Consider the following 19,079-nt stretch of genomic DNA (forward strand, 5'->3'; position numbering starts at 1 on the left):
CTAACCAGAGTGTTAAATTACAGTGGAGCACAGCAGCTACGAGTCCATGAGCAGCTCTGTTAATCCCATCTGAATGTGGCTCGAGATATGTTTTTATTAAGCAGCAGTTGAAGTGTTGGCGCTGGGTTTACACACACATGCACACAGGCTTCATCACGTGTCTGTAGCTGCTTCACAGTAAAGCCAGACCTGCCAGCAATCCCTGCACCATTTCAACACATATATATATATTTTTTTTTTATTTGTAGATGATGACTATTATATTGCTATTGTAATGTACGACTGTTCATGGTGCTGGAATTAAACACAATAATCTTAAATGACTCACACTGCACACTAGATATAAAAGCTTAAATAATCAACACTGACACTGAGTCAAAACGGCAAGAAAAATTGGGATGTTATTTATTTATTTATCTATTTATTTATTTTGCTTTTACGGCCCACCCCCTCTGCAATGCACTGTTCACAGCCGAGGCTGCTGTCAGTCTCTTTCTCTTCTTTTCTTTGTGTTTGGATTCTCCAACATATAGGAAGTTTTCTCATGTGACAACTAAGTCATTCTGAACTACGTGAATATGTGTATAAATGACAGCTTTGAATAACTGGAGATATGTTAGATTGTATTATCTTAAATACTCAAAAGGCCTAAGACTTAGAGGTTAAAGCTGAAGACTCAAAAACTCTGAATATGCTGTATTTTTGTAAATCTCCCACATTAGCTCCACAGTATAAATCATGATCTGGGCTCACGTCATACCGAGGCTCAGCTGTCCAGCTTGTTGAAACAGAGGATTTTGGGAGGATGGAATGTAGAGCTGCAGAATGAGGGCAGGTAGCTGTTCCACATATAGCAGCTTGGTGTAATTTTATATAGGCCCAAACATCTGTTGCCACATTTATCAATGAGCTTCGCTGGGACACGATCGGCTTTGTGAGTCTCTCACATTTCTGTCACCTCTCTGTCTCTCATGTCATCTCTTCTGCCTTTCTCTTTCCTTCTCTTCCTTCTTCCCTTCGCTCTCTCGTTTTCGCCATCGCCTCCCGATTTCAGCTTCGTTTCCCTCCTTCGCTCCCTCTGTGCCAGAGGAATATATCCGAGCGGGAGGGGGGAGCAAACATTGCAGAAAGTTTTACCAAACAAAACTAGGATAGAGGAGTGAAGGGACCAGGGAGAGAGCTGAGGGATTTCTCAAAAGGGGGACAGTGTGGTTGTTTGGAGGTTTGTTTAATTGTTTGACCCTGTACTGTTCCGAATAAACTCTGCGGATTTATGCATTTAACTGGCACGTGTTCAAGCGTTGATGAGGTTGTGCAAGTTTCCCCCCCTGAAATCAGTGATAGTTTATTTTTACAATTACATATTTAATGTGTAAAGGTTTGGTCAAAGCAGCATTTTCAACAATAAAATAACTCTGACACATGAATTTGCACTGTTGGACGACTGCCTGCAAACTGCTTTGACAGTGTTGACCTTCGTGGAAACCGAGAGAAATCTGGAGCCCAAAATGGAGAAGCTGTGTCGCACCATCTAATTTTATATAACCGAGGTGTGAACTGCCCCATAAAAGAGGTCCAGCATGGCTTGCAGTCAGTCATGAGGCGAGGCCGATGTTGCACATACACTTCCTTGAATTAGCTGTGTTAACTTATACTGGGGTTAGTGAGCGAGAGCACAAGTAGTCACCACGTCGCCTGTTTTACCAGCATGGATGGATAAAATTGCCTTTTTTTTCTCCAGTGTGACTGGGTACTTAGATCTTAATAGCGACCCTGTTCTCAGCACACAGTTGTTGCCTGATTCATTGTACTGTTCAGGTTTGGAAGAAAATGTTTTCTCTACCAGTTACATCTGGTAGCGTTAGGTCGCTGTACCTGTTTTGGGGATTAGTGAGGCGGTTTAATGTGCTCTCAAAATCTGCACCCGTTGTTCAAGGCTAGCACGCACTCACCAAACTGTAACACTCTTGTCCTGAGAGTGCTACATGCCGGCGACACAGTACAAGTCCTACTTTCAACAGCTGAAAAAGAGCAGCTCCACAGCACTGTCCCAAAAAAAAAAAAAAAAGTGTTGCTGTTTTTCCAGCTCAAAAATCCCTTGAATGTGTCGGGTAACAGGACTTTTCTGTTACGGTAAAAATTAGATATTGTATATACTGTTAAAAGAGACAAATTGTTCTAAAGCTGGCTACACACATGAAGAATGCATGATGGGTACAGACTCAGTAACATGTGATGCTAACATGCTTTTACATTATATATGTCGCTGGCTGAGATCTAAGTGTCCTTGTTGCTTCTCACATGTTAAGCCTGTTAGAATCAGCAGCTTTTCCCTGAAACAGCAGAAACACGACCGAAGCCTGAAAAGAGCAAACAGTGAGACATCAGATCGAGCAGGTTTGCTTGTTGTGTTCGCTGGTTCCTGTTGAAAAGAAACACAGACGTCAATACCTCACTGTGTGGGAAACCTGTATGGCACCGAGCACTTCAAGTAGCATTTTTTTTTTTGTTTTTTTTTTTGTTTTGTATCCTCTATTTCACTTTGATAAATTTTGAAGAGAGCTCTCATCATTACATTTCCCACAGTGTTATTACTGTGCTTCTAACTATATTCCTCAGATACGTGCACACTTCACCAGAGTGGTCTGAGAGAAGCAGACAGGGGCCTTCATTAAAACAACACTCCATCTAAATTCTGAGTTTTGAATATCAAAAATTTGAAGTATATTTATCCTGGAGGATTCGGCAGCGTGTGATTCGTGTCTGATGATTTTCAGTTCATGTAATGACGTAGTGAGGTGTGTGGGAGTGGGGTTGGGAAAGTGAAGGGGCATATGCAGGAGACCAGAGTTCACATACCACTTACATGAAATGAAAATACTAAATTAGTTTAAAGGAATGGTTTTATATTTTAGACGATACGTTTATTCACTTTCTTGACAAGACTTAGATGAGAGAATTGATACCGATCTCATTTCTGTGTAGCAAACCTGAAGCTACAGCCTGCAAATGTCTTTTTGCTAGCTTAGCTTAACGTAAAGACTGGAAACAAATGGAAACAGCTAGCCTGGCTCTGTCTATAAGTAACAAAATCCAGCACCGGCACCTCTAAAGCTCGGTAAATAACATGTTAAAGCTCTTTTGTTTAATCTATACAAAGATGTGTAGTGTAAAAGTGTAAAAGTGACAAGTCTGGGTTTTACAGGGATTGTGTGTTGGACTATTTCTTGGCCCGATGCAATGCAGCTTTCTGGAGTCTCAGCTTGCTGCTTGCCGAAAGAAAAAAAAAAAAATTGGCTCCTTCCTGGTTTCCAGCATTTCCACCGTGGCCCAGTGTCATAATGAAAACTGTCATCAAAACCTACAGAGACTTTTAAACCTCTCCTGCAGCACAGTCCACTCACATTTTTGTCACATATGCCAAATGTGTATGAAAACGCTGCCCACCGCCACCCTGACAGGTTTGGATGCAGACATTAGAGCCTCCTGCCTCCTGCCTCCTGCTCCTCCGCTGGTCAGAGGCACTTCACAATAGCTCAGTCATTTTAACACTACGGGAAATGCGAGCAGTGATGAACTCATTTGGACCGAGAGCCTGAACACCTGGCCTCTGTGGTCCCCTCACCCGCACCGCTCATGTCCTGCCAGATCACAATTAACCAACCATTTCTGTGGCTTTGTGTTTTCTGCCACATGACAACACACTGCTCCGTTTCCCTGTCTCGAAAAATAAAAGACAGGGCGAAGCTTTTTTTTTTTTTTCCCAGTCGCAAAACCCCAGCAGTTTTCTTTCTCTGTCAAATACACATCAAACTAATTTATGTGTTGTGTGTGCACACACGTGCGTGCCTGCTGATAGGAAAAGTAATTGCTTACTCTAAATTGGTTAGAGCAAATAGGCTGAGAATCTAATTCTGCATTTATTACAATTATCTTTAATAGGTCTCTCCATTGTCGAATGTGTTCTGAAATTGTGCGGAAATGAATTGGGCTGTCCGGGTTCAAAGATTAAAATGAAATACAGCTCACAGTGAAGTCGTTTAATGAAGTCAGTGCTTTTTCACTCAGCTCCGTTCAGCTTTTTCCTGAAGTACAACACATCTTTGGCGTCAGAGTTTTAATCCTTACACGGGAATACTTGTTTACGGTAAACGGTTACGGTTTATTTTGGAAATGATGGATACCGCATTGATTTTATTTAATTCCCATACTTTTGTTCTAATGTGCAGCCAAATCAAAAACCTCACACATACTTCCAGAAAAAAAGCGAAGCACTCAATAGTAAAACAACGTCAACACATTTCTTCAAGTATCAAGAAGACAAAAATAAATCCACACATGTCATCACAGAAACTATTGGCACTGACTGTTGGACTGGTAAAGTAACAGGCTCACTGTACCTCCGTGGTCCAGCTCAGCATAAACCTGTCACTCTCTATCTCCTCTTCTGTGGCAGTCAACCAGCCCGGCTCCTCGTGCAGTGTCCGGGAGACTCGGCAGCTTCACTGTAACGGCTGTAACAGCTCCTTTCGCACCACCTTAGTCCTCACCCACCAAATCCAAACGCTACTAGCTACAGAAATTATTTTTTTACATGTAAAATATCATTGAAAAAGATGCAAAACATGAGAGGGTGAGCAGTAGGTCATGTAGGTATCTGTGCCCAGGAACCACGGGTGGAGTTGTTGTTTGACTGTATCTGTTTAGAATAAAGTAATGAGCTGAAGTTCAGGATGTTCCTGTTCAACACAAGCTGCAGAATACCAAGAAATGCATGAAAGGAGAAGGGTGTAAAAGAGCGTCAGCCAGGAGAGAAAACCCTCCCCTGGATGAATTAACATTAATACATCAAGAAAAGAAACGCACACATTTTCTGTGCATCGCGCTTTGAATCGACTGAGCTGAGCCGGTGGCCGCCTTTGCCGTGAAGCGCGTCTCCTCTTAGGTCTCTGATGTTCGTCCACCTTTGCAGCTGAGGGATTACTTTAATGGCATTCTAGCGAACAGATAGACTGAGTCATAATTAGCATAAAGAATAAAGACACAGTGCCAAATATTTGCATAACACACAGTGCTGGTTCAGAGGAGGGCATTTGTACTTTACGTTACTGCTCTTATTGTCACACACACACACACACACACGCTTTCTGCTGCATCTCAGTGAGTGGGTTAGGATGTTAATACTTCATTAAACAATGTCTGCTAGTGTTTCATCACACTAACGACCATGAGATCAGTCGACAAGCAGTCCTCTGATTGGCTTGTGACAGTAGGGGGGGGGGGGGGGGGGGGGGGTCACCGGGCTCTCTTTTTATCGCCATAAATCATCCGCAGAGAGTCACAGAGGCTCCTCTTGCTGTGAGGGTAAGTGGGTGATGGAGCCGTCCTGACCCCTGAGGTGCAGGTTGGTCTCAGAATAATAGTATCTGTTCCATGTTTAAGCACAATGTATAATTTAACGGGGCCAATTTGGAAGAGTGACACCTCATTATTAAGACTGTGGAGAGAGAACAGGCAGCGGAGGGAGGGAGGGAAAGACGGAGGAGTTTTTCAGATCGGGATTTTATACAGCTACAGACACTTCTGTTTGTTTCTGTGTGAGCAAGCGTCTGGATTACATCACTGTTAATGAGAAAACATGCCATGGTTTATTTTAATAGCAGACACAGCACTTTTATCAACAAAATCACAATATAGAGAAGCTGTTGAGTGCAAATGTAGCGCTGTCTTATTCATATCTGTTCTGTATCTAAACCCCAAATCAACAATGAAAACGAGTGCCAATAAACAGATAAGAAATTACTGTGAATTAAAGACTGTTTAGTGTCTGATCATTTATTTGTTCTAAATTAAGTTAATTTAATTTAATTATCTATTCAGGCTTGCTCAGGGATCATTACCAGATTTTAACCTAAAAAAAAAAGGCCAGTCACATGCCTGCCTCGAGGCTTAATGCATGTACATTTGCTTTTGCAGTGATCAGGTTCTGGTAAAACTGAATTTGTCTGAAACTGATAGTAGAAAACTTATTGTCATGACACTGGAAATGATCCTGAAGCTCGACATTAGCAAAAAGCTTTGGGTTCCAAAAAGTACTGCGTTCTTCTAAAAATCAAATTGTTTGTTGAAAAATCACAGCATTATTTCATAATCTTTGAAGGAAAAGGACCAAGTTCCAATATCTATATTTTATTACAGCACATAGAGAAAGTTGGTGATTAAGGTTAAAAAAAAGCAAAGCTGTTGAAACTAGTTTCTCATCCAAGGTAAACTCACACAGGTGTCTTCACTTATTTTGCCTGATTAGACGTCTTCTCATTCCTGACCCCTGTGTGTGTGTGTGTGTGTGTGTGTGTGTGTGTGTGTGTGTGTGTGTGTGTGTGTGTGTGTGTGTGTGTGTGTGTGTGTGTGTGTGTGTGTGTGTGTGTGTGTGTGTGTGTGTGTGTGTGTGTGCATGCGTGTGTGTGCGTGCGCGTGCGGAGCCTTCAAAGGTTAGATAAATAGGCCTTTTTCAGAGGAAACCATTTTACTTATCACAGGTGTGAGTGAGTGAGCAACCCCCCGGAATGGTTGAGTTGTAATGTGGTATGAGCAGATGCAATGCAGCTTGAAAAAGAAAAACACTGTGTGTTTGTGTGCCCGTCAGCCCTAACACAAAATACGGGAGTTGCCACATATGAAGTGTGATGAAACATAATGATGACAATTCAGTAAGACGCGAGAGTGAAGAGATTTGCCAGTTCTTCAATCAGCCGTTTGGCAAATGTGTGAAATCATTGTATAACATTAGTTTGGTAGTGCCGACTGGGGATTTTAAAAAATGTTACGATGATTATAAGTAAACCTACTGGAAACACAACTCACGCTCACTAAAATCAAAACCCAACTGTGAGCCTCTGATTGGCTCAGATTATGACAAGAGAAAGACTATTTCTCACATCAGAGGAGCGTGTGTGTGTGTACAGGACTCAGGTAATTGGAAAAGAATGTAAAATAATTGAGACTCATACGTTGAGGCTGCGCAGGTTTATCCAATAAAGTGTGTTCTCGATTTGCATTGCAAGAAAGACTAAAGAAAGCCAGACAAAGAGCGGAGGGCTGAGCTACCAGCTCAGTTCAAATGGGAATCTGGTCCTCGGGGTACACACACACGAATGTATGTATGTATGTGAGAGACAGACAGAAGAGAGACGGCGAGAGGGACGGCTGTGTGTGTGTGTGTGTATGAGGGAGATAGGAGAGAGAAGGAAGGGAAAATGCAATTCCAGATTACATGTGCTTGTGCTGCAGCGTGGGTGGGCATGTGTTGGAGGGAGTGAGGGAGAGAGAGAGAGAGAGAGAGAGAGAGAAAGCAGTGATGGAGGACGAGAGTGAAGACGATGGCGTCTCTGAGTGTGTGAATGGATGAGTTTGACATACTGTGGGACATTCATATGGAGACACCAGCGCTCAGAAACAATAAAAAAGAAAACGCAAAACCAAACATAGATAGAAAGAAGTGTTATTATTAAAGTTGAGGGAGTCATGGTACAACAGTGTCTCTGCTGTGTCTTCTGCTTTGCACATCTCCTAGCAACCACAGCAGACACCATTTTGAATGTTTTATAACAGTGAAGCTACATGTATGTTAGATGGTTGAGAAAATAACAGAAGTCGTGTGTATAGATTCTTACAGGAGCTTTAAAAATTAACGGTCTGAGCGGGCATGTTGATTCCAAACTCGACGAGCTGGTGTGTTGTCTAGTGCTCTTGTTTCCACTCCAAAACATCCCTGTGAGCGTATAACATGGATTACAGACTGTAAAACCCAGACTTCCTCCAACAAAGTGTACACAGAATGTTGGGCGGCGCCTTATGTTTAGCAGAAAATGTTATATTCATCAAGTAATGAATCATTTTCCTTTCTCGTTTATGCTAAAATTGGCGCAAACACGAAATTTAAAAAGTGGTAAAGTACCATCCACCTCCTCAACATTCTGTATGTCTGTCTAATAACACTCTGAGACGCATCATAGCCATCATATTAACTGTATTAAGTGTTAACAGCCAAGTCAGGCACGCAGTGGAGAGAGGAAAAGAACAACTGCTCTATCCTCTCAGTAATAAATCTCCGGCTAAACAAATAATGATGTGATGTTTTTGATGCTGATGACTCAGCCTTTTATAAATGCTGAGACTTCCTTCATGTCCATTGGAGGGCAAAGTGCATCGCCTGAGAGGCCTCTCTACTGATCAGCACTTAAAACTTTATTTCTAGACTCCTCCTGAGAACACATGGTGTGACTCAGGTTCATTCAGCCTTGTAGTATCCTTCACATTTGCATAACAAATAGTTACGGTAAGTAATTGAGACAAGAGGCCATGTGAATGCAAGGCTATTTCATCCTGAAACACACAAGGCTGTTTCTCATCACAGGCCCCCATCACCCCCCTCCCCCCCCGGAACCGAACAGGATTTCGAACATGCAGCTCTACACACAGTCGACACTGAAATAATGAAACGATGAAAGCATTCTGCAGCATGCTGAAAGGTTTCCGGGCCCCACGTCCTGACGAAATATCTTTAATGTATCTATCAAAGTCTACCTGATGAAAAACACTTTGTTCGCCTGACTGTTTGCTGAGTTGTATTAAAGATATGTAAATATGAAACAGGCTCGTGGTGGAGTCCTGTCATCGTTTTTTATTTCACTTTTATGTGCCGGGGTTTGGTATAAACTTTTTTTTTTCTCTGTGGTCATGATGAAAACGCTAAATATCTGAAAACTTAGTGTTCTCGCCATGACAAGTGAGTGTGTGTGTGTGTGTGTGTGCCTGTCAGTGTGAGACATTGTGTGTGTGTGTGTGTGACCGATGCCCATTTGAAACCCAGGAACTAGTCTTTCGTCCTTCAAACGCCAGTTAACAGGGGCCCGTTTAATTGCAGTGGGTTTGGGAGGGCATACAATTACCACTGGAGCTGAACCAAGCTACACAGCAACTCACACACACACACACACACACACACACACACACACACACACACACACACACACACACACACACACACACATCCATCTACATTTCTACCTTACCAACTGTGGACTGTCAGGTTATGATGACAAAGTGTGGACCATTTTGTCATTTTGAAAAAAACATCCGTTATAATACAAAAGGTATTAAGGTCTTTCTTTATGATATAAGTGTAACTTGCTTAAAGTTTTTCTTTTAAGAAATGTCAAGAGGGGTCTTGCAACCCTGGCTGAGGTTTACCACTACAGTGGAACTGTCTGTGATGAGCGTAGACTGGGACATGAAGACATGCAAAGGCTTTCTTGGTGTCTTTCACAAAGCTTCTTCTCCTTTTTGCTTCTCCGAATCACTTTCTTATATTTGAGCCTCTTTAGCTCCTCTCCCACCTTTCTCCTTCTTTTCTTCCCCCCTCACCTTTTTGTGTCTCTTAATTTTTGCTGCAATGAAGTGTTGAGTGGACATTAACAGAATTATGAGAAGCACACTCAAACATACAACATAAAATATTATAAATATTATTTAGATTTTTTTCTTTTTTTGATGTTGTTTCTTGCCATAACAATGAATGTTTATAATGAAATTAGTGTGCAAAATATAAATTATTTAACTTCTTTCTCTCTTCCTCTCTCTTTTGCTCTCTTTCTTTCTCACAGGTTCTTTTAAAGGCATGTGTAAGCAGATAGATCACTTCCCTGAGGATGCTGACTATGAGGCAGATGCTTCTGAGTACTTCCTACGTGAGTCCATCCATCCATCCATCCATCCATCCATCCTCCCACAATGTATTGTATGTTTTCACCATTTATTTATTTGATTTTTTTTTTATATTTCTTGCCCTTATGATTGTTCATTTTTGGTTTATTTTACTTCACTTCTACTCTGTATTTATTCTTGAAATTTCCCTTTCACCTTTTGATCATATCAAAATGTTAACATTAACATACCTCTAGAGCAGTTCTTTGACAGTGTTGTTAACCTTTACCACAAAGAAATCAAACTGCTATAGTACCTGAATACCATTGTCACACGATTAAAACACAATTTAATACGAAATTCTAACAATCGTATTGATTAGGTTTTGCACACGTGCTGAGGAGCAAAGCATCATTCAGAATTCCATTAACATATCTACTGAAAATCCCAGGTTTTCCAAAGAGACAAAAAAATTTCATGCTAAATTGCAAAGAAATGTGTGTAAAACAAATGTGATATGGTTTCAGTGATGTAGTAGAGAATATGCTGAATCTTTGGGATCAATGAAGTTAAAATGATTGAAGTTTCAGCACTATATCAACTCTGCCACCTAAAAACTCTTACCTGTTTGATGTGAGAGGGGGAGTGAAAAGGAAGATAGAGGAAAATAGCAGGAAACAGTTTGAAAAACAGGGGGACAAGAAGGAGACTGAAGGAAAACAACAGTAGTTGGAGGTGGAAGAGGAAGTAGAGGGTCGAAGAGGAGTAGCGCAGAGCTGAGGAGAACCTGGAGAGGACAGTGCAAAGTAGGAGGATGAGGAGACTGTCAAGGATGTGAAAGAGGGGGAGGGAGAAGTACGTGGAGGAGGCCACAAAAGAAGCAGGAGACAAAGGAGAGGAGGACGAGCTGGCGGGAGAAGGCAAAAGACAAGGAGAAAGGAAGGTTGTGGAGGTGAAGGACAAGGAGTAGGGTACCAGTGCAGTGCTGTTGCTTTCCCAGCGGCTTGCCAATTAGGACACTTTCTTCTATAAATACTCCAGGCTCTGCTATGTGGGTCACACCTCTCCCTCTCCTCCTTCCTTCCATCCATCCCTCGCCTCCTCCCTCTTGCTTTCCATCCATCTGTCTGTCCATCTCTACCGAGGCCTGCATGCCTGTCTGACAGCTGGTGGATGGAGGCTGTGGGCTGGAGCATGGGGATGATGGTGTCACGTCCACTCAGAATGAGTTCTAAAAAGTTTCTGAAAGTTTTTAACTTAGCTTGGTCAGAAGCGGAATACATCGGAAGACATTCAAACTGTCTGTTAGTTTTAGATTTTATGACTTTCTAAGGGTGGTGGGTTTCTAAGGAGGTTTCATAAAGCTACTTAAGGACTTTCTGAGTGGCTCCTTAGGACAGAATAGTATTTTTATATCCATTTGTTGGATAAAGGTGGAAGCAGCATCCATGCCAGAAGTGTACCCAGTCTGATAAATAATCCCTGAAAAAGATAAGACATCGACTGATTGGTGCTCCGGTATGCTTTACACCCCTGTGGTCACAGAAACCATAGTTGCCAGTTTTGGAGTGGAAGATAGAGCCTGCTGTTTATTTTTCATTTATTGAATTTTGCCCAGACAAGTGTGAGTTATACAGTGTCAACTTTTTTTCTCCAGGGCTTAAAGGGAACCCAGGTAATTGCTAGTAATGTCAGCTGATAGTCTCGTTACATCTGCTCGTGACAAATATATGAGCAAAAGCCAATGGGGACGACAGCACAAAACAAAAAAAAAGAAAAAAAAAAGGCAAAATAAAAATGTATATTTGGTTCTCTAAATCTTGGTACATGCTGCATTGGATTTTTTTTGTCAGCTGTTCTAGGACTTTTTTCCGTTTTACACCTCCTTTTAATGTACCCAGCTGAGAGCTCTTTTCATTATATATGTATTAAGACTAGAACATTTTTGCACAGGACTGTTTTTTGCAGCAGGATATCTGTTTATTCTGCATTTTCTGCGAGCTGTGTCAGCTGCCAACATTTAAGATTGTCTTTAAAGTTTAAAGCTGGAATTATTTTTTTTTTTTAGAAAACATTACTTAAACAGGGATAAACAGTGCATTTGTTTGTTGAGTATTTACGGAACCAAGTGATACATTCAAATTAAACTACATGTTCTGAGGGCGGTGGCCAGGAAGACAAGGGAGAGGACCCAAATGCAAACACCCAAGGTGAATGGATAGACTAAAAAATCACTGGCATAAAGTCCATGGTCAAGAAACTAAAAATCATCCAAGGAGGAGAAAAACTCAGAAACACAAACTCAACTCCAAAAAACCTCAAATGTCCTTACTAGGGCTAACCAGGCACAGAGAAAAGTCCAGAGAGAGTACATGGATGTCAACATGGGAAACCAGGAGGTGAACACAGGCAGGATCCAGGGAGCAAACAGGGGCTCAGAAACAAAGGGGACAGGCACAGGGAAGACAACAGCAGCTACACACATGGACACAAACACAGACAAACTGACACAGCTGAGGGATTGGGACACATTGGGATTAAAAGGCAACAGGTGATTCACATTAGGGTGGGACAGACAAGCAACATGGTGGGAAACAGGACAATGACAGGAACTGAACTAGGAACAGACACACACATATTTGTTTGAGACTTTTTTTTTTAAATTGGAATTTGTTGACAATATAAATGTATGTGCACATGCATTTGACCAGCTGAATATCTACACGCAGTACGTATCTGATGCCTGACGCTGTCTAACATTGCTGTGTCAGGTCCTTAATCATATGTGACTGTGACCATTTGCACGAATTGCCCTTGTGTTTCTCTTCCGTGTGTTTTCTGAGCAAGCAGCACTTCCATGGATTGCAGATTGTAAATGCACCAACACACCGACTCCTGCACTCTTTGCTTTTGGTTTCCCGTAATCCCCAATGATATGGTAATCAAAGCTCAATCTACTGTTGCACTCACTGTAAATCACTGGGTACCAGTGCCAACTAAATTACTAAAATGACAATGTAAAGTGTGGATGATGACACACTCTGACAAATGGAAATGACGTGACATTTGTTTATTGAAGCATCACTCTGCTTCACATCCACATCATCGTCATACACATTCCCACCTGTAAGCTTCCCTATACAGCTGCAGGCTCCTGCATATGGCCACCTCTGGAATTGCTGGGTGCCTTGCTCAAGGGCACATCAATGATAATAGCTAAAAGAGGGCAGACAACTGCTTTTCCCTGACTCCCTACAAGCCTCAAATGTTGCTTCTTTTATGTCCCGGCGCCTGCCACCTTGAATTTGAATCATATTGTTTTTACTGTCTGTTCTTACAGACGCCTCAGATAATTATATGAACAAGATTGTCAAGGAAGCTCAGTGCAGCAGTCGCCGTTTGTTGACTAGTGGGGCTCCTGAAATCCTCAGTGCAATCATAGGTGTCCACCTCAGAGTTAATAAAGGGAAGTTAACATCACATCATACAGGACAAAAAGCCTTAATCAGCTATCTTACAGCTGGTGTTTTGCCCCTTTTGCCCTTAGCTGTTTGACATAAGCCCTCGTACCCAATTGCCAGAATAGATGCCTTCCAAAATAAACCGTATCACTGAATTTGATTCATGTGATAATTCTGTGATCACTTCTGTGGTGAACGTCTGGTTAGGCAGAAAAAAAACTGTTTGATAAGGGATGTATCACTGACATGTTTAAAAGCACCCACATCAACTGTCAGTCGCAGACAGGCACTCAGTCTTAAAGTCGTGTTTTAACTTGGCTGAAAGACACAACAGACTACACGTTAGACTCCAGCCAATCACAGCTTGCCATCTTTCATGGCTGCTACTTGAATACGCAGGTGATGGGTGTGATTAGATTGGTATAATGCTCCTGATCCAAGGGTGCTAATCCAATGGTTACAGGTGCACTTACATGAAATAAAACTTGATTCCTCCTTTGGAAAATCCTTTGTGCTCCAATGGGCCGACAGTGTAGAACACGCCGCAGCAGTTGTAAAACTGGGCAAGAGAAGGCGAACAAATTATGACACGCTTGTCTTTTTGTTAGGACATCATGATGCGTCCCAGATGCTCAGTTGTCTTCAGCTGGGATGCACAGGAAAAAAAAAAAAACAAGCAGCAATGGACAGCACCTACTGTAACATGACTAACTGGGATGTGTCCACAGAACAGTGCAGTGCAGCGGTGGTTTCTGGTATTAGTGCTGGATTTACCCTTTTAACGGCTTCGGAATCAAGACTGATCTGAGAGTGTAGAGGATTGTAGCAGCTTGTCAGTTTTACTGGGAGGAATCCTCAAATGAGGATGACTCAAACCCATTTCTAGAAAATATGCCACAATTCACGAACACTCTGCCACCACTTACAGCAGCTAAAACAGTAGTAGACCGACGTTAAATTAAAGATGGATGTCGTCATTCATTTTGGATTCTTTACTCTCTCTTTTTATCCCATTGTCTGTCTCTCTCTCTCTCTCTTTCCCCAAGGGTCTTTTCGATCCCTCTCCCTGAGTCTCTGGCTCTCTGAGCCATCTCACCCCTCCCACCCCTCCCACCCCCATCCACCCCTCTCTCTCTGGGTGAATTTGTACATGTGGTTATGTAAGGGCGAGCAGTCAGCCTTCCTCCTGCAGCAGTTGTACTATCAGCCGCAGCCGCAGAGAGAGAGAGGACAGAGCCACCACCCCAGTTCTTCACTACAGCATAATAAAGAGGACAGGGCTTACAGTTTACCTTGCTGATGTTCCCGTCTGAACCGGAGAGCAGAAAACCAAATGTCTAATTTATAAATAATGGCCGTTCCATATGTTTTAGTATATATAATATCTCAGTGAATCCGAATGGATCAGAGCGTGCTATCAGCTCTGATCGCATGCTATGCCACTGGGAGGAAATGTTTTTGAAAATCAGTAGCCTATGTAAATAATTTATGCTATTTAATTACTTTTCTATTTGATCACTGAAATTAAAATGGTTAGGAATTATTATATCCTCTCTGTTTATCGCTTAATGTTTCGTTGTCACTGCAGTGAGGTAAAATAGGTCCTTCACTTATTTATGGAGTATAAATTAGTCTTTGAAGCATATAAACAAACAAATTATTTTTATGAATTTACATTCATTCTTCTTCTTATTATTATTATTCTGCTACTCTTGACCGGGGCCGCTTGTTAATTGATAGTGCTTCATGTTAAATCTCTATTAGGGTTTTTTTCAATCAATCACATTTTGGATCAGGTCTAATTTTCCTCTCTTTTGAAAATGTATGCATGTGGCACTGAGGTAGGCTTCCTATGAGTTTGAACACCTCTGCTTAGCATTCTTAGTAGATGGTTTGACTAATTTGTATTTGAGAAACATACGGTACAACCACCGTCTTCTGCTGATGCAGTGGAACATTTGGGAGTTGCATTTTTTAAGACAAGTACAAAAATATGTATTGTACAAAATCACAGACTGGAGCTGTGTGTATCATCATATCACATGATTTGTGGGTAATAATTTTTGAACACAGCTGCCGAATGGAATGTCTCTACAGTTTTTATTAAATATTTTTTAAAAAGCCACAATAGACTCTTTATATATGTTAGCACCGTACCATAAATAAATAAAAATAAAAAGGTTTCTGTTACATTGGATAGCCACATCTCAACAAGTAAAACTGAGAGAGTCAGAGTAATGGACAGTACAAAATTATTTATTTTTAGTTGCTCTTGATTCACAGAGGGTTCACAACAATGTGGAGGAGGATGAGCCAATGAGGTTGTGAGGTTTAACTAAAACAATACAGGGGGCGGCACCAACCACTAACCTGGTGTGTCTAACCAAAGAAACTACGGTGAAACTTCTATGGTTCTCAACCTCACTCCACGTACCTCTTGTTAACAAACATTATTTCAAAGTGTTTGCTCAGGCGGGCAGCATGGGGGAAAAAAAGAGAGAGAGAGATGCTCTGCGAGTGTGGTCCTTTTCTTCCAGTTTCCTGGATGCAGGCAGCCAGTCACAGGTGAAATACTAATCATGCAGGTGGTACCTAGAGAGCAAACAGGGAAGGAGAGAAGGAAAACCAGGAGAGAAAGGACACACACAAACACTCCGGCCTGGCGTGTAACAGTTTCCTCAATTAATTAAACTGAGACCATTCGTTTTAATGAAACTGGGATGGCATGCAACTAAAGTCACAAGCTGTCCTGAAAACAAAGATGATATGAGGACATAACATTCACCTCAGCCTGCTGAGACTCTGTGATGTCCTACATAAGCCACTTTCTGATGTATAGCCTAGTGTCCATCACATCTCTTGCACTGTCTGCTATTATCGCACATGAACTCTTTTTGTCCTTGGGACCTGTGCTGGTATTTGTTGTATCACAGATTTAGGTGCGTTATGGTTTTACACCTGAGGAGATCTGAGTGTGTTTTGACTTGGATGGCATGAGAATTATCTGAATTGAGGGGTTTAATTTTAATGATGGGAAGTGTACAATACTCTATGTGTGTGTGTGTAAATATGTGTGTGTGAGTGTGTGAGCGAGTGTGAGAAGTGTCAGTGTGTGCCGTATTGTGCACGGACCCGTTGAATGGGATTAGATATGGCCAACAGCTCAGCTTTGGCCCTAAGTGGCTTGAACAAGGCACAAGCATACACACACACACGTGTGCTTCTATACTCATGAGGACCCTCACTGAAATCATGGATTCTCTGGACCCTAACCCTAACCCTAACCAAAACCATCACAAATGCACGCCACGTTATCCCAGTCAGTGGTGGAAGAAGTATTTGAATCTTTTATTGACACGTCCAGGTGCACAGTTGTTATGTAATTACAGTACTTTTCAAATTATATTGATTTCATGCGCTGTTGAAAAATTAGCCATTCCGGGTGACACATGGTTCAGCTTACTATATGTTTGTTTCCTACACATCTGTGACATGTGACAGTGTTTTAGTTTTTTTTACCACTGGGAGTGCCAAGGTCTGAAACTGCCAATTCCTACCTTTAGCGACAAATAACATTTGGAATTGTATATATTCAAAATTGGGCAAAACTGAATAAGTATTATTAGCTAAATTTATTAAAGCATCAAAAGTGAAAGTATTAATGCGGAACTGCCTTTCAGATCGTTATATTAATGGATAAATATTCTCCATTACTGCAGTGTTTTGATGTTGTAGCTAGTTGAGGTGGAGCTGATTTTAACCCTGTGGAGAAGTTTAATCTATGAGAGCGCACCATGTCTTATAAACTGATCGTGTGCTTTGCATGTACAATCGTAATCTACATAACAAATTAGACCTGTTTAACAAATTTCATGATGTAAAATGTGAAAGGCAGTTATACATGAAAATAAATATACACTGAAGTAACAGTTCCTCAGAGTTGGACTTGAGAATAATATTCGTGTAAATGTATTTGTTAGACCTTTATTAGACCTTTTGACCTTTAAACCTAAACCTACGTCTTTCTTAACCCACAGACAGCCTCTCAAACAACTGAGGATCTGTGAGAAAAGTGTCCTCACTTCCCAAAAATGTCCTCACTCGTAAGGTTTAAGACCCGGTCCTCACAGAGATAGAACTACAAGAACACAAACACGCATACAGAGTCCTGATTTGCTCTGAACACTCTGAAGTGGAAGCAGTGCGCAGTCTTGCCGTTGCTATAATTAGACCGCCGGCTCCTCGTACATAATGCTAATACTCCGGTTGCATTATCTCCAGATCGGGACGCTAGGAGACACGTGACGTCACCCACTCATGACGTCATCTGACTTGTTCATGTCACTGCAGCTATTTTTGGGAACCGAGTTGTGACATGGAGGCATATCACGATTTACGTGAGTAATACGCCATGATAATGAGTGGCAGGCTGCGCAAGCTCCCTCATGTGAGACATGTGTGCGCAACATTCATGCACAAACACACACAGACACGTGCGCACACACACACATCTGGCTGGTGCTGTATGTGTGTGTTTGTGCTCAGAGTTTTCTTCTTCCCTCCAAATAAGATCTGTTCATTTTCTAAAAAAAAAAAAAAAAAAGATTCTGCTGGTGAACATGTTTCTTAGCCTTGCACAGACACACACAAACACACACACAGACACACACACACACTCTATTAGTTATTCCCTTGTAGCTGTTTTGCCGAGTTCCCACTACCACATTCTTTGCTGCTGGGCTTTCCCACGTGGGCGAAATGTGTATGTGTGTGTGTGTGTGTGTGTGTGTGTGTGTGAAAGAGTAAGCAGCTTGTTCCTGCGTGGGTAGTGTGCAGTGTGTATGGGAAACACCCCACTTTGGAGCGGGAGTGAGAGCGAGTGAGTGGGTGGGAGGCTGATCGATGAGTGTGTTCACTTTGTTGCTTGTTGAGCTGGTGCGTATGTGTCTGTGTGACAAAGTAATGGGGGGTTGCTGCGTGTGTGTGTGTGTGTGTGTGTGTGTGTATGTGTGTGTGTGTGTGTGTGTGTGAATGCTGAACTCCATAAGTTTAAATGTTGTAGCTTGAGATTTGGTTTCAGGGTTTAGGTTAGAATTAGGTTTAGGGTAAGGGCTGGGGTGAGGCATTCAGTTGTGATGGTTAAGGTCAGTAATGTGTTATGTCAATGACAGGTCCCCACAAATGCATTAAAACAAAGATGTGTGTGTGTGTACGTGTGTATGTGTAGGTGTGTAGGTGTGTGTGCGTGTGTGAACCCAGGGAGCTCCCATGGTGGTGTCCACCCCCACCTCTATAATTCAGCCACAATTACAAGGCTCTCCTCTGCCGCAGCTAATGAAACCATAAGTCAGCCAGAGACTCACACAGGCACACACACACACACACACACATACAAACACACTGCAGCAGAACCAGCCGAGCAGTGGGAGAGAAGAAGGGAAGGTAAAAGTGGAAAACGAGAGAATGAAAAAGAAGAGAAGGAAGAAGGAGAGAAGAGTCAGTTTGGGGTTTTTGTATTTGTGTATGCCAGGAGCTGCCGTCTGTCTGTGTGTTGTGTCAGAGCCATAGTGCACAGTACATATTGACTCACACGGTACAAGGATGGCAGGATGTCGCACACAGCGTTGCTTAAGTTTGTTGGAGATTCAACAAGATTAAAAAAAAAAAAAAAAAATTAGCTTAGCATTAACTTCTTGCCTCCTGCTCGTCTGCATAGGTTGTGATTTGTGAGATGAAATATCACACAGCTGGTGATTAGTTATCTTGATGATCAGCTGCATACCTATATTATAGGAATATAATTAGCAACTGTGTCATTATCATCAAGATTCTCTTCTCCCTCTGGAAAATTATTATTATGTGTAAAAAAAAAAAAAAAAAAAAGTTTCAGTATGTGCAGTGATGATATGAAGT

General features: G+C 41.8%; 1 protein-coding gene across 2 annotated transcripts in view; it reads left to right on the plus strand.

Moving 5' to 3' along the window:
• Positions 1-19,079, plus strand: part of LOC121180598 (voltage-dependent calcium channel gamma-2 subunit-like) — a 52,529-nt gene that overhangs the window by 26,748 nt on the left and 6,702 nt on the right. For both annotated transcript variants that reach the window (XM_041036153.1, XM_041036155.1), the window contains exon 2: positions 9,666-9,749. In XM_041036153.1, coding sequence (XP_040892087.1) covers positions 9,666-9,749 — 84 coding nt within the window. The remainder of the gene's footprint in view (positions 1-9,665; positions 9,750-19,079) is intronic.

Source organism: Toxotes jaculatrix, chromosome 4 (genome assembly GCF_017976425.1).
Source record: "Toxotes jaculatrix isolate fToxJac2 chromosome 4, fToxJac2.pri, whole genome shotgun sequence".
Taxonomy (NCBI): Eukaryota; Metazoa; Chordata; class Actinopteri; family Toxotidae; genus Toxotes; species Toxotes jaculatrix.